The sequence below is a fragment of the Mirounga angustirostris genome, unplaced genomic scaffold (assembly GCF_029215605.1).
Source record: "Mirounga angustirostris isolate CCGP_5_RB_7025 unplaced genomic scaffold, mMirAng1.0.hap1 SCAF_10, whole genome shotgun sequence".
NCBI lineage: Eukaryota > Metazoa > Chordata > Mammalia > Carnivora > Phocidae > Mirounga > Mirounga angustirostris.
The window spans coordinates 13,512,689-13,537,531 of record NW_026991718.1 but is presented as its reverse complement, the minus strand read 5'-3'; the positions used below and the strand labels follow the sequence as shown (position 1 = coordinate 13,537,531).

The 24,843-nt window shown below is 41.1% G+C and overlaps 1 protein-coding gene across 1 annotated transcript in view; it reads right to left on the bottom strand.

The window, feature by feature from the left end:
* Positions 1-3,686: 3,686 nt before the first annotated feature.
* KCNS3 (potassium voltage-gated channel modifier subfamily S member 3) overlaps positions 3,687-24,843 on the bottom strand; it is a 45,306-nt gene continuing 24,149 nt past the window's right edge. The window contains exon 3 of the mRNA XM_064571905.1: positions 3,687-5,689. Coding sequence (XP_064427975.1) covers positions 4,155-5,630 — 1,476 coding nt within the window. The 5' untranslated portion in view covers positions 5,631-5,689 and the 3' untranslated portion in view covers positions 3,687-4,154. The remainder of the gene's footprint in view (positions 5,690-24,843) is intronic.

The following is a 24,843-nucleotide window of genomic DNA, read 5'->3' as shown; positions in this document are numbered from 1 at the left end:
CAAATCAATTTTATGGATCTATTGATGTTCAAGAAAACTTTTACCCCCAGGGGCGCCTGGGTGGCTCAGTCATTAAGCATCTGCCTTCGGCTCAGGTCATGATCCCAGGGTCCTGGGATCAAACCCCACGTCGGGCTCCCCGCTCAGCTGGAAGCCTATTCTCCCTCTCCCACTCCCCTGCTTGTGTTCCCTCTCTCACTGTGTCTCTCTCTGTCAAATAAATAAATAAAAAATCTTTAAAAAAAAAAAAAAGAAAACTTTTACCCACATCACTCTCCAGCAGTTCTAGGGGCTTTGCTCCTCATCATCAGACAAAGGGAAAGAAATGACTCTGCAAATGTTTTTAATAACCTAAATTTTAAGGCAAGCTAATTAATTCCCCATGTCCTCAACAGCAATAAAACCTTATTGGTTAGCACTCTACTGACAGAGAATAAGAAAAATTCATTGGCAGGTTAAAATCTGTTTTTTGGCTATGCGAATTTATAATGTAAACAAAGTTAGAGGGGAACTAACCAATTTGCAGAAAGAAAGTGAATTACATAAATGTCCCAGATAGAAAGGATTCTGGTGATTATTCTTAAATCCAGCCTAAGAAAAGGAGCTCAGAGAAGGGCTGCCTGGCCTCCTAAATGCACAGCTAGTTAGCTCTGGTGCTGATACCCAATCCCCAGGCTCCCTGATGCCCACTTCTTCCTTAAAGTAGACATACAGATAGGACCAGCCACAAGTTTGCCTAAGAACTTAAGAAACACCTTTTTGCTAACATGAGGCAAACCCTTAATATTATACTGAATCATATTGAAGCTGCTATGATTCTAGACCAAAAAAAAAAAAAAAAAAAGATGGAATAATGACAATTTCATATGGTGCAAATCATCCCTTTCTGACTGTTAGAAAAAGCTTTTCCAATAATATTAACCAACTCCATAAAATAGTACAGCGGTCTCAGAGCACAGAAACCCCAAGACAATGGCCCATCATGACCCTCTAGATGGGGACAATAACAATTGCCCCCCAAATTCTAAGTTAAATATAAAATCAACACATGGGGATGAGCTCAAGCATATAAAAAGCAACTGTGACTAATATGGGCATAGTTGAACCTCCACAGGGGAAAAAAAATGGGATAATCACATCTAAAGATGGAAGATCCTTTAACTAAAGAAGGGTGGTGGTTGGCGGAGAGGGGAAAGAGAAACCCCAAAGGCAGAAATTAGCAGTGTCTGCGGCTGGGACCCATCCAGTGGCAATGAAGGTTTTCTCCCTAAAACTGAACCAAACTCACCAGGATCTCAGAACTAAAGTTCCCAGATAGCTCAGGTGTCACCTCCTCCAGGAAGCCCTCCTTCTCTCACACACATACACATACATGTCAGCTGACTAATTTATCTCCTGTTAGCCTAAAGTCTCCCTGAAAGCAAAGACCATGTGTGAATCTGTCATTCCCAGCGCCTTCCCTGAGCACACATCCCAGTAAGCGCTGGGGAAATGGAGAGTAGAAACACAAGCAAGCTGAGACAATCTCCAGCAGAGGAGGACTGAGAGGGAGGAAATCACGCCTGGTGGTGTAGGTCCTTGGGTGAGTCACTGACCTTCCAAACCACCATAGAACTGCGCTGAAGATGCTAACACAAATCCAAGGACATGGAAGAAAAGGTCACAGGGTAGGGGCAAGGAATCTGAAAGAATTAAAAGACAGAACTCTCCCAAAGTGGCCTGATCCCGCTCAAATGAACCCCAATGCCCGGGACTGCTCACACAGCAATAGGCAAGGCCAGAAGTAGTTCGGGTTGGCTGGCTTCCTCCTCGGCCCCTCATTCCCCACTCCTCTGCCAGACCCCCTGTGCCATGGGCCTTTAGCCTCTGACTCAACCCGCAGGCAACAGGAAGCCCGCCATCTTACCACACGGGATGAACAACAGGTGACCTGTGTGGCTAGAGGCAGAAACACAATTGCTGTTCTGCTCCAACCATAAAAGCTCAGGTGAAAGGATGTAGGACTCTAGCTCTCCTTCAGTACCCAGCAGCTGAGAGGCATTCCTCAACTGTACAACCACAGGCTGCCCACTGCACCTGCTACTCAGGCTCAAGGAAGCACCCTCACAGTCTGCTCCAGCTTCGAGGGCATTCTAGAAAACTCGGTTTGTCAACGAACGTGCCTGCTTTGCGGGTCAGGGAAGGACAGGTACATACACAGCATTTTCCCCATTCAACTCACATACTGGAAAAATCAAAGTCCAACAGAATTTGTTGCTCTTTGCCTCTCCTGATGGACTCTTTCCTGATGTGTCCTTAAATCTACTCCCCAATGCAGCAGAGTGGGAGGCGGTGTGATGCCGTGTTCAAAGCACGGGTTCTGGAATCTCGATCCCAGGGTTCTCAGCCCAAGTCCGTTATTCACTGTGTGCACTGGCGCTTTCCTTGCGAACCTCAGTTTCCTTGTCTTAAAGCTCGGACAGGAATAAACCCTTGCTCACAGCGATGTCGTAAGCAATCGGTGAGATTATATAGGTCGTGCACTTACAGAGCAGCTAATTATTATCATTGCTGTTGCTTTTCTTACTGTTACCATTATCAATATCATTGCTGGTACTATTACTGTTACTGTTACTGTTACTATTACTATAGAAGCAGCCTTCAGCTACTGCACTACTAATTGGGAAATCTTTAATAAAAACCGGATCCCAAATCCTATCGCTATGCTTCAAAACTATAACTATGCCACCATCAAAAAGGCATTTTGGGGAAAAGAAAGCTTTTTCAAATGGGCAGGGGATGACACACATGCATGAATAAACCTCCAGATTTAAAAGTGACTATAAACCCTGTTCACAGTTATATCTGTCTCAGAAGGCACGGCAACATTGAGAGATGAATCAGAGTTCTCTTCATCAGATAACCTACAGGCGACATCCTTCTTTCAATGAAATGCATCTGCAAACATAGGAAGTTGTATAATAAATCCATGCAGCTTTTCCATTCAAAAAGATCTCAGGGAAAGAACTCAGTCTGACAGCAGGAGTTAGGGTCACCATACGTCTCCAAGATTAAGACTTTAGCTAAAGTCTCTCCACCTGGGCTGGAATTGCTCTGTCACTGCTCTGGAAATGAGTATGTATGTCTTCCTTCATTGTGCGGGGCCTCCTTTATAGAAGAGGCAGACATTACTGTCTCGAAGGCGACTTTAAAATGGTTGCTGGCATCGCTTTTTCCAGTGATTAAAGTTCCATGCTTCCGGCCATAATGAATCACATCTGTGTGTTTGTACAACATTTCTCCTTTCTTCCACTCACGGAATGTGTCTCTGCCTGTGAATGTGGGGCTTTGCTCTGCGTAATTTTCAGGTGATGAGGTTTTATCTCAGCAGGAGAAATTATAAAATACAAAATATAGACTGCAAGGATATCCGTGAGGGCACATGCTTTGTGCGTATATGCTAACTTGAGTACGTCCTGGAAGTGCACATGTTTAATCAGTTGACCCTGGACATGATCCTTCTCCCTGCCAACTACCACCAGTCTCCTGAACAAAAGAACTAGCCTGTTGTTGATGTTTACCCAAAATTCAGAAACGAACAGCAAGGACTCTTGATACTCCAAAAAGAGCATTGCCCTTCCAAACCGATTTTGAACATACTGACATGGACTTACTCGACAGAAAAACATACAACCAAGACATTCTCCGTACTGAATTAGGCAAGTTTATTAGGCTCCTAATTTCCATGTCTAGAACACAAACATGGATTCACATGCATTGTCTCATTTTGTGGATCTTACATGCATGTAGTCTTCAGTCAGCTGGGCCTCTGATTCTACTTGTCAGTAATTTACAGTTAGCTCAATGTGAGTAGATGACAAACACAGAATGATACATAAGCCGTAGCAATAAATCCCACCCGATACCATTTACCTTTTGTCCAAAATCATATCACAACTCTCTCTTGTAAAAAATAAATTTCAGAACAAGGCATTTAATTCACTTCACTGAGAAAAATAAAGAAGATTCTATCATTTTGGAGCAATGAATGTCCAACTATGGCTGAAAGGTACACCCTGAGAATTAAATGATTTTAACGAACCCATTGAGGTTTATAAAGCTGTGTTAACCTAACATCAGGAAGGGACACAAGATACAGGCACAAATGTCCCTGCTCATTTTGCTGTGCAATTCTCCAAGGATGCGGTATCATAAACATCCTCGTTGTCTTCGATGCTTGAAGCATCTGTGGAATCGGGATCGCTCACCACAATTCCCACAGAAGATAGACTGGTAATGAAGGCGTGCATCCGCTGTGCGTAAATATCCCTAATGTTAAAGTAAGGGAGTTCATGACACTTCTCTGGTGGGTCCTCACTGCACTGGTCCACGTCAATGTCCTTCTGCTTCTGGTAGTACTTGGAAAACTTGTTGAAGATAATGGTGATAGGAAGGGCCACCACCAAGATCCCACAGATGATGCACGTGCTGGCGATAAGCTTCCCGGCCAAGGTGACTGGGTGGGTGTCTCCGTAGCCCACAGTAGTCATGCTGATGGTGGCCCACCACCAGCAGATGGGGATGCTGGTGAGGCTGGACGTGTGCTCATCTTTCTCCACAGAGTAGATAAGCACGGAAAAGATGGAAATGCCCACAGAGAGAAAGAGAAGAAGCAGCCCAACTTCATGGTAGCTGTGTCTCAGTGTGGCACCTAGAGACCGAAGTCCTACTGAGTGCCGGGCAAGCTTGAGAATTCGGAAAATCCTCATAAGCCTGAGGATCTGGACCACCTTGCCCATGTTCTCAATGTCCTCGCTCTCTTCCTCCTTGGTGTCCACAGCCAAGGTGGCATAGAAGGGGATAATGGAGACGAAGTCAATTATGTTCAGAGGGTTCTTCCAAAATTTCTTTTGACAGGGAGCAGCCACCAGCCGGATGGCCAGCTCACCAGTGAACCACACGATGCACGCGATCTCCACGCCTTCCAGCACAGGGTCATCTACCTCCCCGTCCTCGTTCTGGAACTCCGACATGCTATGGACACACATGGCCACAATGGAGGCCAGCACCACACTCAAGGAGGAGATGGCAATGAGCTTGGCAGACAGGCAGTAGGCCGGGTTTTCCATTCGAATCCAGATCTTCTTCCGGAGCTGACCAAATCGCAACTTGTCAAACTTCTCCAGCTCCTTCTCAAACAGAGACGACTCCTCAAAGGAGGAGTCGGTACTCACGTCGTTGCTCTTCTGGTCCCAGTCCTTCTCATGGTTTTCTTCCTTGCGCTCCTGGTAGCGATTACTGCAGCAGGAATCGAGGAAGAGCTCGTTGATGCCCCAGTACTCGATCTCCTGGCAGAATGAGAACACGCACAGCTCCTCCATGACGTGCAGCTTCCCCGTATAATAAAAATTCAAAACATATCTGAACAAGGACGGGTTCCGATCGAAATAGTACTCCTTATCGGCCACACTATAGTCATCACACAGCTCTAGAATGGCCTCTTCCGAGTGACAGGTGAGCAGCTTTCCAAGTCTGGTGTGAGGAAACCGCAGGAGGGTGCTTTGGTCAACGGACTGCTTAAAGCCCCCCACGTTCAAGTTGACAAGTTCCTCGTCTGGTCCAGGGCGATGGAAAAACTCACCAAACACCATGGTGGACACAGGAGGCCAGGAGCTGGATGGGAAGGGAGATGAGGAAGTTCACGCTGCACCTGGAAGGAGCACAAGACGGCATTAGCACTGTCCCATCGTGCTTTGCCAAGCTTATTTTTAATCTGCCCTTTCCAGGATGATGGGCTACATGAAGAGCAAAGCAGGAAATGGAATAAAAAGGAATATACAGCATTACGCATTTGAACTGGAAGAAAATCAACACAAAACAGGTTGTTTGGCAAAAGCTGGCGTTGATAGATCCATTTTCTAGGAAGAAGAAGACTGCCATATCCTTTTCATAAACCTTAATTCCTATTTCTTTATTTTCTAAGCATACAAACGTTACCTCCCACCCCCCCTCCCCAAAGAAACAATGCATGGATCACTTACACAATAGAAGCCTCTCCAGTCCAGTCTCAACCACAGGGCTCCCGCATATGGGAATGCTCGGTTCAGATGTGATAGGCTGGTTGCTGCCTGGCTTGTAGCTCACCTCTCCCTGTACCCAGGGCCCAGTCATGCACCCTCACAAACAGCCCCCCCTTCTGCTCTGACCCTCACCCCCCACCCACACATGACCAGGGGCTTGGCTCAGCTCTTACAAAAGATGTAGCTTTCCCCTTGTGCTCCCATGTTTCACTCTTTTAAGAGAAAGCCCTATCCCTAGTTTGGATGTGGACAATCAAGAGGATATAATTATCCCCCTGTCCTTAAGTACCCTACATCTTAAAGATATAGTTACACTTAATGGGATGCTGTTTCAGGTACATCCGCAGGGAAGAAAGTGACTTGGGAAAACCTCTGTAAGTTAATTGCACCATCAGTTTCCTGACACAAACGTGCTTCTCTTCCACCTGCTCCTTCTCCTCACAGACTGTCCCCCACACACTCCCAGTTGCTCCACAGATACCAAGTCTATATTGGTCCAGCACATGCTTCCTGTTTCTGGATGTGACACTAACTAGGATGCACCGGATTTATTTCTCAAAGAGAAAGTAATAGATTTTGACCATCACCTAATACAATGGTGCTCCCTCAGAGTAAATGGTGCAGATAAGAGAAAGGTAGGAGATTGTCAAATACTAAGTTCCCACAGGATACTATTAGATGCTTTGTAGACATGATGTCATTTATTCCTTCCAATTCCTTCCACTTTACGGAAGGTGTACAGAAAAATGGATACCCAGAGAGGTTGAATCAAAGATCACAGGATAGGTAAGTGGTAGAGCCAAGATTTAAACCTGGGTTGGATTAGCCATGATACTTGCACTACATACACCCTCTCCCCAACTTTCTCCCTTATTATAACCCAATAATCCAATGTGGGCAGTGCTATAGCAGAAATGAGTCAAGCATCTTTGGCATTACTGAAAAGAGCAATGACCCCTGTCATTGGTTCTATCTGACTCATATGTTAAAGGTTTAAGCAGAGTTGACCAAACAAGGGGAAAGGGCATTCCCAACGGTGGGCATCAGAGGGTGGGCAGAAGCCAGATTGGGAAGAATCTTGTATAGCAGCCTACAGAGTCTGGACTTCACCTGTAGGCAAGACCACTAAATGGTCTTAATCAGTGATTGGACACAGTTGTCTTTGTGACTGTGACCTAGAAAGACCCCACTGATAGCAGGGTGGGAGTTTGCTGGGGGGCAAAGGCCAGGGTCAAGGAGACAGGTCTGCAAAAGAACAGGTAAGAGGAACGGAGAGGCCCCCAACTCATACAGCAGTGGTGTGTATAAAAAGGAAGGGACAGAAATCAAGAAAAGTTTATAATGTTGAATCAGCAGTACTTGGTGATTGACTGGAAAAAAAAAAGGACAGGGAAGTGGAAAAGTGAAAAGAGGATGTGTTTTCTACTCTGCATAAGTGGCTGATAATGGGGACACAATTAGAGGAAGCAAAAAGGTCAGGAAGGGATTTTTTTGCTCCTTATGCTTATGCCAAGGCTGTCCATGAGACAAGAGATTCCTCCCCTGAGGAAGGCACCAGAGGACACAGCCTCCAAGTCCAGCCCCCTGCCACCCACCCCAGGAGGAAGCCTCCAGTCATAAAGCAGGCATGGGCATTTGTTCTCGAGACACTAACTGAACGTGTTCCCATGAGTGTGTTCCCATGAAACCAGAGACCATAGCATAGCTTGACATACCAGTTAACAGATTTGCTGACCTCTTCAAAATACTTGGTTTTTTTTTTTTTTTTTTTTTTTTTTTCTGCCTCTGCTTTCTATTTTTAGCTAGATATCTTCTTTGTCGGGCCTAAATCAGAGCTCATGGCTTGGTCCAAATATTTATGGAACTTCAGATCTCTGAAAGCAGGCTTGTGCTCATGACAAGTATAATAGTAAAACATTCCAAGGAGCTAGTTTTAGCTAATCTGGCATTAAGAAATTAATGGACATTTTCTTCTGGTGCCTTATTTTTCATCTCCTAGGCTCTTCTGGAAAGCCACAGTGATAGAACACCAATGTCTGCCTTCATGACACACCTGCAGAAGCCGGTCACATCATCAGTGGGTGTGTAATCCATTTCCCGATCATTCTGCAGTCACTTTTCTAAAGAACACCATTATCACCCTTAATGTCAGTCTTCCCACTCAGTCCTCCTTGCTTTGTAATCACTCCGTACCAGTGAAGCCCATTATGAAGCCCATTCGTGCCACAAAGTCTCATCATAAAAACAATACACATCATAAAATAAAGGGCTCCTTGTTGTGGGGACTTCAGCAGAGAGAAAAAGGAAAGCATCTCTGGATCGGATCAAATGCTTGAGCTCAGAGCACAAGCTGAGATTTTCCAAGGCTTGGTGCCAGAGAAGGAGGTTTGGTTTCCTTGCCTGTGTCCATCCCACAACAGCCAACAGGGGGCAGGGAAGAAGGAGCTCCCACCGTTATCTTCTATAGGAAGGTTCCCTGGCATGCAGACAGTCCCTTGCCAATTACAAACATTGCTTCTGTCATTTGTCCCTCACTATCACCCTGGGATTTTGCCAATGAGCAGGCAGGATCAGAGAAGATGAGTGGGCATCGCACAGCTATTAAGGGTTAGAACGGAGGTGCAAGCTCTACCAATTCCAGAGCTTTCTACAGCACGCTGCCTCACACATCCAAAGTGACATAAAGACAGGCAGATACTGAGCATCATTATTTCCAAGATTCTTATTCATTTACTCCTATCCAGAAAACATTTATGAGATCAAACGTATATTTATACATATTGATGTATATTTATGATTTATATGAATTACACATTTGTGATTCATTTATATATGTAAATATATGCATTTATTTATATGTGTAAACATGTACACATTTATATGTGTATTTATAAGTACATAAATAAACTTTAAATACTTTAAAGCATTTTCTTTATGCATATTCATGTGATCTGTAATCCAAAAATTGGACTGCATACTCTATTAATGAGTCTGTGGGGAAGCAGGGGCGGGGGGGAATGCAAAATGAAGAAGAACCCTTTTAGAGGAGAATTTGACAAGATGTGGCAAAACTGAAAAGAAGAAGGAGAAGAAGGTAGCAGGAGGGGAAGAATGAAGGGGGGGAAATCGGAGGGGGAGACGAACCATGAGAGACGATGGACTCTGAAAAACAAACTGAGGGTTCTAGAGGGGAGGGGGGTGGGAGGATGGGTTAGCCTGGTGGTGGGTATTGAGGAGGGCACGTTCTGCATGGAGCACTGCGTGTTATGCACAAACAATGAATCATGGAACACTACATCTAAAACTAATGATGTAATGTATGGGGATTAACGTAAGAATAAAAAAAATAAAATGAAAGGAAAAAAAGAAAGAAAGAAAGAAAGAAAAGAAAGAAAAGAAAGAAAGAAAGGATGACTACCCAAATTTTACATCAACATGGATGGGACTGAGGAAGATTATGCTAAGTAAAATAAGTCAAGCAGAGAAAGTCAATTATTATATGGTTTCACTTATTTGTGGAACATAAGGAATACCATGGAGGACATTAGGAGAAGGAAGGGAAAAATGAAGGGGGGGAATCGGAGGGGGAGACGAACCATGAGAGACTGTGGACTCTGAGAAACAAACTGAGGGTTCTAGAGGGGCAGGGGTGGGGGGATGGGTTAGACTGGTGATGGGTATTAAAGAGGGCACGTACTGAGTGGAGCACTGGGTGTTATACGCACACAATGAAATGGAACACTACATCTAAAACTAATGATGTAATGTATGGGGATTAACATAAGAATAAAAAAAATTAAAGAAAGAAAGAAAGAAAGAAAGAAAGGATGAATACCCAAATTTTACATCAACATGGATGGGACTGGAGAAGATTATGCTAAGTGAAATAAGTCAAGCAGAGAAAGTCAATTATTATATGGTTTCACTTATTTGTGGAACATAAGGAATACCATGGAGGACATTAGGAGAAGGAAGGGAAAAATGAAGGGGGGGAAATCGGAGGGGGAGATGAACCATGAGAGACTGTGGACTCTGAGAAACAAATTGAGGGTTCTAGAGGGGTGGTGGGTGGGGGGATCGGTTAGCCTGGTGATGGGTATTAAAGAGGGCACGTAATGAGTGGAGCACTGGGTGTTATGCACAAACAATGAATCATGGAACACTACATCTAAAACTAATGATGTAATGTATGGGGATTAACATAAGAATAAAAAAAATGAAAGAAAGAAGAAAGAGAAAGAAAGAAAGAAAGAAAGAAAGAAAGAAAGAAAGAAAGAAAGAAAGAAAGAAAGAAAGAAAGAAAGAAAGAAAGAAAGAAAGAAAGAAAGAAAGAAAGAAAGAAAGAAAGAAAGGAAAGAAAGGAAAGAAAGGAAAGAAAGAAAGAAAGAAAGAAAGAAAGAAAGAAAGAAAGAAAGAAAAGAAAGAAAGAAAGAAAGAAAGAAAGAAAGAAAGAAAGAAAGAAAGAAAGAAAGAAAGAAAGAAAGAAAGAAAGAAAGAAAGAAAGAAAGGAAGGAAAGAAAGAAAGAAAGAAAGAAAGAAAGAAAGAAAGAAAGAAAGAAAGAAAGAAAGAAAGAAAGAAAGAAAGAAAGGATGAATACCCAAATCTTACATCAACATGGATGGGACTGGAGAAGATTATGCTGAGTGAAATAAGTCAATCAGAGAAAGACATGTATCATATGACCTCACTGATATGAGGAATTCTTAATCTCAGGAAACAAACTGAGGGTTGCTGGAGTGGTGGAGGGTTGGAGGGATGGGGCGGCTGGGTGATAGACACTGGGGAGGGTATGTGCTATGGTGAGCACTGTGAATTGTGCAAGAGTGATGAATCACAGACCTGTACCTCTGAAACAAATAATACATTATATGTTAAAAAAAAAAAGAAGATAGTAGGAAGGGAAAAATGAAGGGGGGAATCGGAGGGGGAGACGAACCATGAGAGACGATGGACTCTGAAAAACAAACTGAAGGTTCTAGAGGGGAGGGGGGTGGGAGGATGGGTTAGCCTGGTGGTGGGTATTGAGGAGGGCACATTCTGCATGGAGCACTGGGTGTTATGCACAAACAATGAATCATGGAACACTACATCTAAAACTAATGATGTAATGTATGGGGATTAACGTAAGAATAAAGAAGGAAGGGAGAGAGGGAGGGAGGGAGGGAGGGAGGAAGGATACCCAAATCTTACATCAACGTGGATGGGACTGGAGAAGATTATGCTAAGTGGAATAAGTCAAGCAGAGAAAGTCAATTATTACATGGTTTCACTTATTTGTGGAACATAAGGAATAGCATGGAGGACATTAGGAGAAGGAAGGGAAAAATGAAGGGGGGGAAATCGGAGGGAGAGACGAACTATGAGAGACTATGAACTCTGAGAAACAAATTGAGGGTTCTAGAGGGGAGGGTGATGGGTATTAAAGAGGGCATGCACTGAATGGAGCACTGGGTGTTATACGCACACAATGAATCATGGAACACTACATCAAAAACTAATGATGTAATGTATGGGGATTAACATAAGAATAAAAAATAAATAAATAAATAAATAAATATGTGGCAAAACCGTATAGGCATTTACCATTTGCCCCAGCAATCTCTCTTCTAGAAATCTCTCCCAAAGACAGACAAAAAATTGATAACACCTGCATAACTGGAAACAATCCAAATAGCCATCAATAAAAGATTGGCCAAATAAACTACGGTCTATCTCTATATGCAATGGAGTGATTTCTAGGATATGTTACTTAAGTAGAGGGAAAATATGTGTGTATATATATACATATGCATACATGCATATACCTATAAATATGTACACACACACACTTAGAGAATTACACAATTATGAAACAAAATTAAGTAAAAAAGAAAAGGACAATCCCTAAAAATTTAACTTTACTGTGTATCAAATTGGTCATTTACCTCAGAGAGATAAATTATTTCCAGATTTTTTAAATTTAATTTAATTTTAATGATTTGTACATCCAAAGTGGTATACAGCCTAGGACAAATAAACTCTAAACATCTTAAAAATATTTTTAGTATTCATATTGGTATAATTACTCTGAAACGTTTATGCACACACACATAGGGTAAAGCAAATAAATGATTATATTAATGTCATGAAGAACCCCCAAGATTTTGAGTGCAAAATAAAATACAAATGTAAAAATCAAAGAAATTAAATAGAAGCCCAATGATCCTAAATTTGAATTGGAAATAGCATTATGAACTGATAATTTAACTTTTCCTAAAAGAAAAATGTATTTCCACTGAAAAAGCCTACAACAAAATGACCAACTCTAATGGATGCTAACAAGTGTCACTTATATCTCCCCTTTCAAACTGAGCCACTCATTCTCACACCTGCTGGAAGTGTTAATAGCTAAGGGCTCTCAGTTAAGTCCCTCTTTGGGAATCACCCTCATTCAAAGACAGCTGTCTTGCCTAAGGTCACACTCCTTCCCCAGGCCAGTTCACATCCAATGACTTATGTATGAGGGGGCTATAAAGACCCAGCACCTTTTTCTCAAGGTAGGCTCCAGAGTTCCCATAGGATCAGCTAAGATTTCTGTTCCAGCCTCATCACAGTTCAACTCTTCTCCTTGCCCAATCCTACTTCCTTCACTTCCCACTGGTATTGGTCCCAAGGGCACCTCCCAACAAACTTCCTGCACATAAATCTCTGTCTCAGTCTATTTCCCTGGGAACCCAACTGAAGACACCAAGTCAAGAGCAATGAACATCTCAAGTGTGTGCAGATTAAGGCATCAAAATACAATTCCTCACTAAAAAAACAAGGGCTCCTTGGAGAAATAGCGAATCCTGGGCCTGGGGTAAGAAACACCCAAGATAAATGCAAGCTGGTACAGCCACTCTGGAAAACAGTATGGAGGTTCCTCAGAAGTTAAAAACAGAGCTACCCTTGGACCCAGCAACTGCACTACTAGGTATTTACCCCAAAGATACAAATGTAGTGATCCAAAGGGGCATCTGCATCATTATACCTTAGGAGAACTATATAGTAGTTAAAGAGCAAAATTTTTCTTTATAGATGATTAAGGAAGCAAGATGGCAGAGGAGTAGGAGACCTGGATTTCGTCTCCTCTCGGGAATTCAGCTGGATAGGGATCAAACCATTCTGAACACCTACGAACTCAACAGGAGATCGAAGAAGAGAAGAGCAACAACTCTCTGAACAGAAAAGCGACCACTTTCTGGAAGGTAGGACGTGCGGAGAAGTGAATCCGAGGCGATATTCGGGAGGAGAGACGGCGGGGGAGGGGCCTCCGTCGGCCGCTTCTGGCAAGTGATAGAGCCGCGGAGCACAAAATCGGAACTTTTAGAAGTCTGCTCCGCCGAGGGACGTCACTCTGGTGGCTAAGCGGGGGGTGGAACCCTCCGGGACAGTGTGGTCTCAGGACCCTCGGGGTCACAGAAAGACCGGCAGAGCTCCCAGGTAACGGAGCCGGGAAGCCGGCTTCAGAGGCGGAGCCCAGGCGCGGGCTCTCAGCTCGGGGTGGCCATAAACCGTGATCTGCGGCACAGCCGGGCCCCTGCTCCTCCAGCAGGGACCCAACAAGCGGCAGATCCGGGGAGACTCACCTTCCTCCCCCGGGAGGAGCCGCGCGGGAGGGCACCGCAGGGATCTGCTGGGTTTAGAGACTCCACCCGGGGTCGGGTGCTGGAGATAGAAACGCGCGGTCACACGCTGGGTGAGCACGGAGTGCAGCTGCAGACCGGGGAGCCGGGAGTGACTGACGGCTTTTCTCTGGGGGCTCACTGAGGAGCGGGCCAAGTTCTCGGCTCCTCCGGGGCGGAGATTGGGAGGCCGCCATTTTCACTCTCCGCCTCCAAAGCTGTACGGAAAGCTCGCAGGGAACAAAAGACCCGGAGAGCAAACCCGAGCAGATGACTTAGCCGGGAGGGGGCAAGGGCGGGGCAATTCCGCCTCCGGCAGAGACATTTGGAAACCACGGCAACAGCCCCTCCCCAGAAGATCAGCGAGAACAGCCGGCCAAGACCAAGTTTACCGATCAATGAGAACGGCAGAACTCCAGCGCTAGGGGAATGCTGCACATAGAATTCACGGCTTTTTTACCATGATTCCTTAGTCTTTTAAAGTTAATTTTTTTTAACTGTCTTTTTTTCTTTTTTTTTCTTTTTGAATTTTTCTTTTCCCCTTTTTCAACCAACATCTTATCAATCCCTTTTTTTAAAAAAAATTTTTTTTTTCATTTTTAGAGTCATATTCTATCCCTTCATAGTAGTTACCCGTATTTTTGGCTTATATATATAAGTTGTTCTCTCTTTAAAATTTTGAGATAGTTTCTTCTAACAGATTAAAATATACCCTAAATCTCTAGTATATGCTGTTTTCTATTCCCCTGCCTGATCACATTCTCTCCCTTTTTTTTTTCTTTTTTTAAATCCTCTTCTTTCTTTTTTCAAACAACTTCTTATCAATTCCTTTTATAAAATTTTTTATAATTTCCATCTTTACAGTCATATTCCATCCCTTCATCATATCAACCCTTATTTTTATACATACATAAGTTTTTCTTTCTTTAAAATTTTGGGAGGCACTTTCTTCTAAAAGACCAAAATACACCCCAAATCTAGTGTGTGGCACTGATCTATATACCAGCCTGATCATATTTGATCACATTCTGGGTTTTTGTTGTTGTTGTTGTTTTGTTTTGTTTGTTTTTGTTTTTGTTTTTGTTTTTATCTTTTTCTTTTTCTTTTTTTTCCTTTTCTTTTTTCTCTCTTTCCCTTTCTTTTCCCACTGCTTCAGGTCTTTTCTGATCTGTTTAGAGTATATTTTCTGGGGACATTGTTACTCTGCTAGCATTTTGTTCTCTCATTAATCTATTCTCCTCTGCACAAAATGACAAGACGGAAAAAATCACCTCAACAAAAAGAACAAGAGGTAGTACCGACTGCCAGGGACCTACTCAATACGGACATTAGTACAATGTCAGATCTAGAGTTCAGAATCATCACTTTAAAGATACTAGCTGGGCTTGAAAAAAATATGGAAGTTATCAGAGAAACCCTTTCTGGAGAAGTAAAAGAACTAAAATACAACCAAGTAGAAATCAAAAAGGCTATTAATGAGGTGCAATCAAAAATGGGGGCACTAACTGCTAGAATAAATGAGGCAGAAGAGAGTACCAGTAATATAGAAGATGAAATGATGGAAAATAAAGAAGCTGAGAAAAAGAGAGATAAACAACTACTGGATCATGAGGGCAGAATTCGAGAGATAAGCGATACCATAAGACGAAACAACATTAGAATAATTGGGATCCCAGAAGAAGAAGAAAGAGAGAGAGGGGCACAAGGTATAATGGAGCAAATTATAGCAGAGAACTTCCCTAATTGGGGGAAGGAAATAGGCACGAAAATCCAGGAAGCACAGAGAACCCCTCTCAAAATCATTAAAAATAGGTCAACACCCCGACATCTAATAGTAAAACTTACGAGTCTTATAGACAAAGAGAAAATCCTGAAAGCAGCTCGGGAGAAGAGATCTGTAACCTACAATGGTAGAAACATTAGATTGGCCACAGACCTATCCACAGAGACCTGGCAGGTTAGAAAGGACGGGCAGGATATATTCAGAGCACTAAATGAGAAAAATATGCAGCCAAGAATACTATATCCAGCTAGGCTGTCATTGAAAATTGAAGGAGAGATAAAAAGCTTCCAGGACAAACAAAAACTAAAGGAATTTGCAAACACAAAGCCAGCCCTACAGGAAATCTTGAAAGGGGTCCTCTAAGCAAAGAGAGAGCCTAAAAGCAACATAGACCAGAAAGGAACACAGACAATATATGGTAACAGTCACCTTACAGGCAATACAATGGCACTAAATTCCTATCTTTCAATAGTTACCCTGAATGTAAATGGGCTAAATGCCCCAATCAAAAGACACAGGCTATCAGACTGGATTAAAAAACAAGACCCATTGATATGCTGTCTGCAAGAGACTCATTTTAGAACCAAAGACACCCCCAGATTGAAAGTGAGGGGGTGGAAAACCATTTACCATGCTAATGGACACCAAAAGAAAGCTGGGGTGGCAATCCTTATATCAGACAAATTAGACTTTAAACCAAAGACTGTAATAAGAGATGAGGAAGGACATTATATCCTACTTAAAGGATCTATCCAACAAGAAGATCTAACAATTGTGAATATCTATGCCCCTAACATGGGAGCAGCCAATTATATAAGGCAATTAATAACAAAAGCAAAGAAACACATCGACAACAATACAATAATAGTGGGGGACTTTAACACCCCCCTCACTGAAATGGACAGATCGTCTAAGCAAAAGATCAACAAGGAAATAAAGACTTTAAATGACACACTGGACCAAATGGACTTCACAGACATATTCAGAACATTCCACCCCAAAGCAATGGAATACACATTCTTCTCTAGTGCCCATGGAACATTCTCCAGAATAGATCACATCCTAGGTCATAAATCAGGTCTCAACCGGTACCAAAAGACTGGGATCATTCCCTGCCTATTTTCAGACCACAATGCTTTGAAACTAGAACTCAATCACAAGAGGAAAGTCAGAAAGAACTCAAATACATGGAGGCTAAAGAGCATCCTACTGAAGAATGAATGGGTCAACCAGGAAATTAAAGAAGAATTAAAAAAATCAATGGAAACCAATGAAAATGAAAACACAACTATTCAAAATCTTTGGGATGCAGCAAAGGCAGTCCTAAGAGGAAAGTATATAGCAATACAAGCCTTTCTCAAGAAACAAGAAAGGTCTCAAGTACACAACCTAACCCTCCACCTAAAGGAGCTGGAGAAAGAACAGCAAATAAAGCCTAAACCCAGCAGGAGAAGAGACATAATAAAGATCAGAGCAGAAATCAATGAAATAGAAACTAAAAGAACAGTAGAACAGATCAACGAAACTAGGAGCTGGTTCTTTGAAAGAATTAACAAGATTGATAAACCCCTGGCCAGACTTATCAAAAAGAGAAGAGAAATGACCCAAATCAACAAAATCATGAATTAAAGAGGAGAGATCACAACCAACACCAAAGAAATACAAACAATTATAAGAACATATTATGAGCAACTCTATGCCAGCAAATTAGATAACCTGGAAGAAATGGATGCATTCCTAGAGATGTATCAACTACCAAAACTGAACCAGGATGAAATAGAAAACCTGAACAGACCTATAACCACTAAGGAAATTGAAGCAGTCATCAAAAATCTCCCAAAAAACAAAAGCCCAGGGCCAGATGGCTTCCCAGGGGAATTCTACCAAACATTTCAAGAAGAATTAATACCTATTCTTCTGAAACTGTTCCAAAAAATAGAAATGGAAGGAAAACTTCCAAACTCATTTTATGAGGCCAGCATTACCTTGATCCCAAAACCAGACAAAGACCCCATCAAAAAGGAGAATTACAGACCAATATCCCTGATTAACATGGATGCAAAAATTCTCACCAAAATACTAGCCAATAGGATCCAACAGTACATTAAAAGGATTATTCACCACGACCAAGTGGGATTTATCCCTGGGCTGCAAGGTTGGTTCAACATCCGCAAATCAATCAATGTGATACAATACATTAACAAAAGAAAGAACAAGAATCATATGATCCTCTCAATAGATGCAGAAAAAGCTTTTGACAAAGTACAGCATCCTTTCTTGATCAAAACTCTTTAGAGTATAGGGATAGAGGGTACATACCTCAATATCATAAAAGCCATCTATGAAAAACCTACAGCGAATATCATTCTCAATGGGGAAAAACTGAAAGCGTTCCCCCTAAGGTCAGGAACGCGGCAGGGATGTCCACTATCACCACTGCTATTCAACATAGTATTGGAAGTCCTAGCCACAGCAATCAGACAACAAAAAGAAATCAAAGGCATCCAAATTGGCAAAGAAGAAGTCAAACTCTCACTCTTTGCAGATGATATGATACTTTATGTGGAAAACCCAAAAGACTCCACCCAAAAATTGCTAGAACTCATACAGGAATTCAGTAAAGTGGCAGGATATAAAATCAATGCACAGAAGTCAGTGGCATTCCTATACACCAACAACAAGACAGAAGAAAGAGAAATTAAGGAGTCGATTCCATTTACAATTGCACCCAAAACCATAAGATACCTAGGAATAAATCTAACCAAAGAGACAAAGGATCTGTACTCAGAAAACTATAAAATACTCATGAAAGAAATTGAGGAAGACACAAAGAAATGGAAAAACGTTCCATGCTCATGGATTGGAAGAACAAATATTGTGAAGATGTCAATGCTACCTAGAGCAATCTACACATTCAATGCAATCCCCATCAAAATACCATCCACTTTTTTCAAAGAAATGGAACAAATCATCCTAAAATTTTTATGGAACCAGAAAAGACACCGCATAGCCAGAGGAATGTTGAAAAAGAAAAGCAAAGCCGGCGGCATCACAATTCCGGACTTCCAGCTCTATTACAAAGCTGTCATCATCAAGACAGCATGGTACTGTCACAAAAACAGACACATAGATCAATGGAACAGAATAGAGAGCCCAGAAATGGACCCTCAACTCTATGGTCAACTCATCTTTGACAAAGCAGGAAAGAATGTCCAATGGAAAAAAGACAGTCTCTTCAACAAATGGTGTTGGGAAAATTGGATAGCCACATGCAGAAGGATGAAACTGGACCATTTCCTTACACCACACACAAAAATAGATTCCAAATCGTTGAAAGACCTCAATGTGAGACAGGAGTCCATCAAAATCCTAAAGGAGAACACAGGCAGCAACCTCTTTGACCTCAGCCGAAGCAACTTCTTCCTAGAAACATCGCCAAAGGCAAGGGAAGCAAGGGCAAAAATGAACTGTTGGGACTTCATCAAGATAAAAAGCTTTTGCAAAGCAAAGGAAACAGTCAACAAAACCAAAAGACAACCGACAGAATGGGAGAAGATATTTGCAAATGACATATCAGATAAAGGGCTCATATCCAAAATCTATAAAGAACTCATCAAACTCAACACCCAAAGAACAAAGAATCCAATCAAGAAATGGGCAGAAGACATGAACAGACATTTTTCCAAAGAAGACATCCAAATGGCCAACAGACACATGAAAAAGTGCTCAATATCGCTCGGCATCAGGGAAATCCAAATCAAAACCTCAATGAGATACCACCTCACACCAGTCAGAATGGCTAAAATTAACAAGTCAGGAAACAACAGATGTTGGCGGGGATGCGGAGAAAGGGGAACCCTCCTACACTGTTGGTGGGAATGCAAGCTGGTGCAGCCACTCTGGAAAACTGTATGGAGGTTCCTCAAAAAGTTGAAAATAGAGCTACCATATGATCCAGCAATTGCACTACTGGGTATTTACCCCAAAGATACAAAAGTAGGGATCCGAAGGACTACGTGCACCCCGATGTTTATAGCAGCAATGTCCACAATAGCCAAACTGTGGAAAGAGCCAAGATGTCCATCGACAGATGAATGGACAAAGAAGATGTGGTATATATATAATGGAATATTATGCAGCCATCAAAAGGAATGAGATCTTGCCATTTGCAATGACGTGGATGGAACTGGAGGGTATTATGTTGAGTGAAATAAGTCAAACAGAGAAAGACATGTATCATATGATCTCACTGATATGAGGAATTCTTTTTTTTTTATTTTTTTTTATTTTTTTTTTTTAAAGATTTTATTTATTTATTTGAGAGAGAGAGAATGAGAGACAGAGAGCATGAGAGGGAGGAGGGTCAGAGGGAGAAGCAGACTCCCTGCCGAGCAGGGAGCCCGATGCGGGACTCAATCCCGGGACTCCAGGATCATGACCTGAGCCGAAGGCAGTCGCTTAACCAACTGAGCCACCCAGGCGCCCGATATGAAGAATTCTTAATTGCAGGAAACAAACTGAGGGTTGCTGGAGTGCAGGGTGGGGTGGGAGGGATGGGGTGACTGGGTGATAGACACTGGGGAGGGTATGTGCTCTGGTAAGCGCTGTGAATTGTGCAAGACTGTTGAATCTCAGATCTGTACCTCTGAAACAAATCATGCAATATATGTTAAGGAAAAAAAAAAGAAGAAGAAGGTAGCGGGAGGGGAAGAATGAAGCGGGGGAAATCGGAGGGGGAGACGAACCATGAGAGACGATGGACTCTGAAAAACAAACTGAGGGTTCTAGAGGGAGGGGGGTGGGAGGATGGGTTAGCCTGGTGGTGGGTATTGAGGAGGGCACATTCTGCATGGAGCACTGGGTGTTATGCACAAACAATGAATCATGGAACACTTCATCTAAAACTAATGATGTAATGTATGGGGATTAACATAAGAATAAAAAAAAAGACAAAAAAAATTTTTCTTTATAAAAATATTCCAATAACTCAAAAATAATAGTAACAGAAACAACTAAAATGGTACACTAGAAAATATATATTTAGATTTAAAAACACAGTTTGAAAGTAAAAGCATGAAAACAGTAATCAGAGAGCAGGAGTGGCATACTGATACCATACCATATAAAAATAAAACAGTCCATCAGTCAAGTAAACATAAAAATTATAAATACAGATGTACGCAGCAACTGAGCCCAAAAATAGTATCTCTATTTGCAGATGGCATGATCACATATATAGAAAATCCTATGGAATACATACACACACAAAAATTATTAGAACTAATAAATAAATTCAGCATTGTTGCAGAATATGAAATCAATATACAAAAATCAATTATATTTCTATACATTAGCCATGAGAAAACAGAAATATGAAATTTAAAAAACAATTCCATTTACAATAGCAACAAAAATTAATATTTAAAAATAAATTTAACAAAAGTGGTACAAATTTGTGCCAAAACTACCAAATACTGTTGAAAGAAATTAAAGAAGACATAAGTAAATGTAAACACAACCCCAAATAGCAGGACTCCTCAAATTAATCTATAGATTCAACATAATTCCTATCCAAATATTAGCTGCCTTTTTCTTTTCAGAAATTGACAAGCTGATTCTAAAATTCATACGGAAGTGCAAGAGACCCAGAATAGCCAAACAATCTTGAAAAAGAACAAAGTCAGAAGACTCATACTTCATGATTTCAAAACTTGCTACAGAGCTACAGTAATCAAGACAGGATAGGGTTGGTGTAGGATAGACAGGTCAAGGGAACAGAATTAAGAATACAGAAATAAGTCCATATCTATGGTCAACTGATTTTCAACAAGGACGTCAAGACAATTCAATAGGGAAAGAACAATCTTTCCAATAAAGGGTATTGGGAAACTTGGATAGCCACATGCAAAAGAATAAGAGTGGATGCCCATCTCATATCATATACAAAAATTAATTTATCAGTGAATCAAGAGACCTAAATACAGGTGCCAAAACTATAAAACATGCATAAGAAAACACAGGCATAAATTTTTGTGACCTTGGATTAAAATGACTTCTTAGATATGCACCAAAATCACAATACAATAAAAGGAAAAATAGATAAACTCACTTCATCAAAATTAAAAATTTTTGCTTCAAAGAACATTATCAGGTCAAAGGACAAGTATCCTTGTTGTCCCATCATGTGGGACATGATGGGAGAAACCCACATGATGGGAGAAAACATTTGCAAATCATTTATCTGATAATGATCTAGTATCCAGAATAAAGAACTCTTACAACTCAACAATAAAAAGACAAATAACTTACTTTAAAATGGGCAAAGGGTTTCAACAGACATCTCCCTAATGACATACAAATGGCCAAAAAGTCCATGAAGAGATGGAACATCATTTGTCATTAGGGAAAATGACAATCAAAAACACGAGATAAACCACACTAGTAGGATGGCTAAAATCAAAAAGTAATAATAATATAAGCATTTTACTATAATGCAAGTGTTTGTGAGGATATGCAGAAATTGGAAACCTCATGCATTACCAGGGGTAATGTAAAATGGTGCAACCATGCTGGAAAACAATTTAGCCCATTTCTGGAAAAGTTAAACATATGATCCAACAATTCCACTTAGAAGTATATGATCCAACAATTCCACTTAGAAGTATATGTCCAAGAGAACTGAAAACATATGTTCAAACAAAACATACACATTAATGTTCATAGCAGCATTATTCATAATAGTCAAAGAGGGAAAACAACCCAAATATTCATATCCATTAATTGAGGAATGGATAAACAAAATGGTGTATCCATTCGATGGAATCTTATTTGGCCATAGAAAGGAATGAAGTACTGATACTACAACATGGATGAACTTGGAAAACATTATTCTAATGAAAGAAGCTAGACCAAAAAAGGCCACATATTGTATGATTCCGTTTATATGAAACATCCAGAATAGGCAAACCCATAGAGACAGAAAGTAGATTGGTGGTTGCTAGGGGCTGGGAGGAAGAGAGAATAGGGAGTGACTGACAGTAGGTATATATTTCTTTCGGGGGTCATAAGAATGTTCTGGAATTAGATAGCTGTATAACCTTAGAATATACTGAGAACCACCAAATTATGCATTTTAGAAAGGTAAATTTTATCATAAGTGAAGTATATCTCAATAAAACTGTTATTTAAAAAAGGATCCCAGCTACCGAAGTAGGAATGATAGAATTAAAATCTCACAATTTTGCAAGTCATCATGGAATAATGGATCTAGGCTGCTAAAACCCAAATAAAAAGCTGATGGGGCACTTTATGACAGCTACATCAGAATAACAATACCCGAACCTGAAGTAACAGAAAGAAACAAGACACAGGGTGCCTCTTGATGGAAGTATATACACAGTTCTGCAGTATCTCAACAACAACCAACAATCAGTCCTGAATTTTATTGAGAGTCTAGATCTGCCATTTGAAATCAGATAGAGATTTCAAAGTAACATGACTCAGCAAAATCTGTGGGAAACTGTACTGGACAGAGAGCACAGACCAGATAAGCGATGTATCAAATAGATCCAATGTGTGGGCTTTGTATGAATCCTGATTTTAACTAGCCAAATGCTTAAAAAAATATATACCTGAAAAACAGGGATGTTTGAGTATCAACGAGATACTTGATAATATAAAAGAATTATTGTTAAGGTTTCAATGTGCTGATGGTATTGGAATTACACTTTTTAAAAGAACTCTTATCTTTTAAAGATGGATACTAAAATATAAAATTATACCACATTTGGGATTCATTTCAAAATAATCCCTGGGGGGACAGGTAACAGAGCTGGGAAGTGGAGGGTTGGGGGAGGTGGGAGAGGTGTATCTTGCTCATACAAGATATGGCCATGAATTGATCATTGTTGCAGCTGGGTGATGGGTTTAATGTATTATTCTCCCTATTTTTGTCCATGTTAAAATTCTCCATCAAAAATGTTTCAAGAAAAATTTACTAAGCACCTTTTTGGGCCATGCACCATAGTTAAGTGCTTTAATAGACACTCTTGTTCACCCTTGAATTCCCAGCAGCCTGTGCAGTACCCGGGCACTAGGACGCAATGAGGAAGCATCACTGAATGAATGAATAATTTCCTTTAATTCCCTAACCGTCCTAAGTGATAGATCTTATACCCCACCTTGCAAATAGGGACACCTGAGGCACAGAGTTTGCCCAACATTATCCAGATTTTATGCAGCAGACTCTTTCCACTATGCCTCGAATATGAGTACTTAATTTATTTTTTTAAGTGGGAAGGAGGAGGGACTGGCTGATCTTTGAATTTACCTAGTTTTTCATCATCCTCATTAAAGAGTGCTATACTCTTTAGCAGGGGATTTGGTATAAGTATGACGAAGATACATGGGGGTCTCAAATCAGGCACATCCAGGAGTACAAAAGGCATTTGGCCACAAAGTTGAAAACCCAAATACTATATTCATTCTTTTCCTCAAGAAAAGCATCAGCTCACTGTGCCACTCCCCCAGCCCACGATCAACCCAAATTACTCATGGTGAGAACATTATATACTGTATTTGGCCACCTTGGGCCTCTTGGTGTTTACAGTATTGAAAAGAAAGAAAAAGATGTCAAAAATCCAAGATACGCACCGGCAGCTTAAAAGAAAAACTGCATTGATCTACTTCTCTCCGAATACCACCCTGTAAAAGGCTTTTCGAAGCCATTAACCTCTTACTCACCTCTTCTTAGTCCTCTTCCCTCTCTTTTTGCTTTCCGCTCTCAAACTCACTTAAAAAAATACTCTCAGAACTGTCTTTTCAAGGCTGACAAATATACATGCACACATGTGCATGAGTGACTTTGCTGATACTCTTGCTTTGCTCAGAAAAGTAACAAGAGCATAACAAATACAAGTCGGTATTTTGATTGGGCAGAATCACTTTTTTCAATCAATTCCATAAATGTAGACAAAAGCCTAGATTCCTTCTGCCCAAAATCTACATTAATCCTTCCATCAAATTAGAAAAAAAAAATAGGGCATTTTTCAGAATTAATACTGCCACCTTTTTGGGATATTCTGAGAGCTGCATTTTATTCCATTAAATTTAAAAGAGAAATCACTCATGTTTTTAAAAGGGGGAGCATCATGCTAAATTCTATTTCCACCCATGGCATGTGAGGATATTCCAAATAAAAACAAGCAGATGTAAACAGAATTAGAAATCTAAAGTCAATCCACACCTATGGGTGGAGGTGTTCCCACCAGGCACCTTCCCTGACCTTCTCTTACAGCAAGCTCCCCGTGCACCGGGGTGGGTAACACATAAGGAACAGAAAATTGGTCATCAGTACTG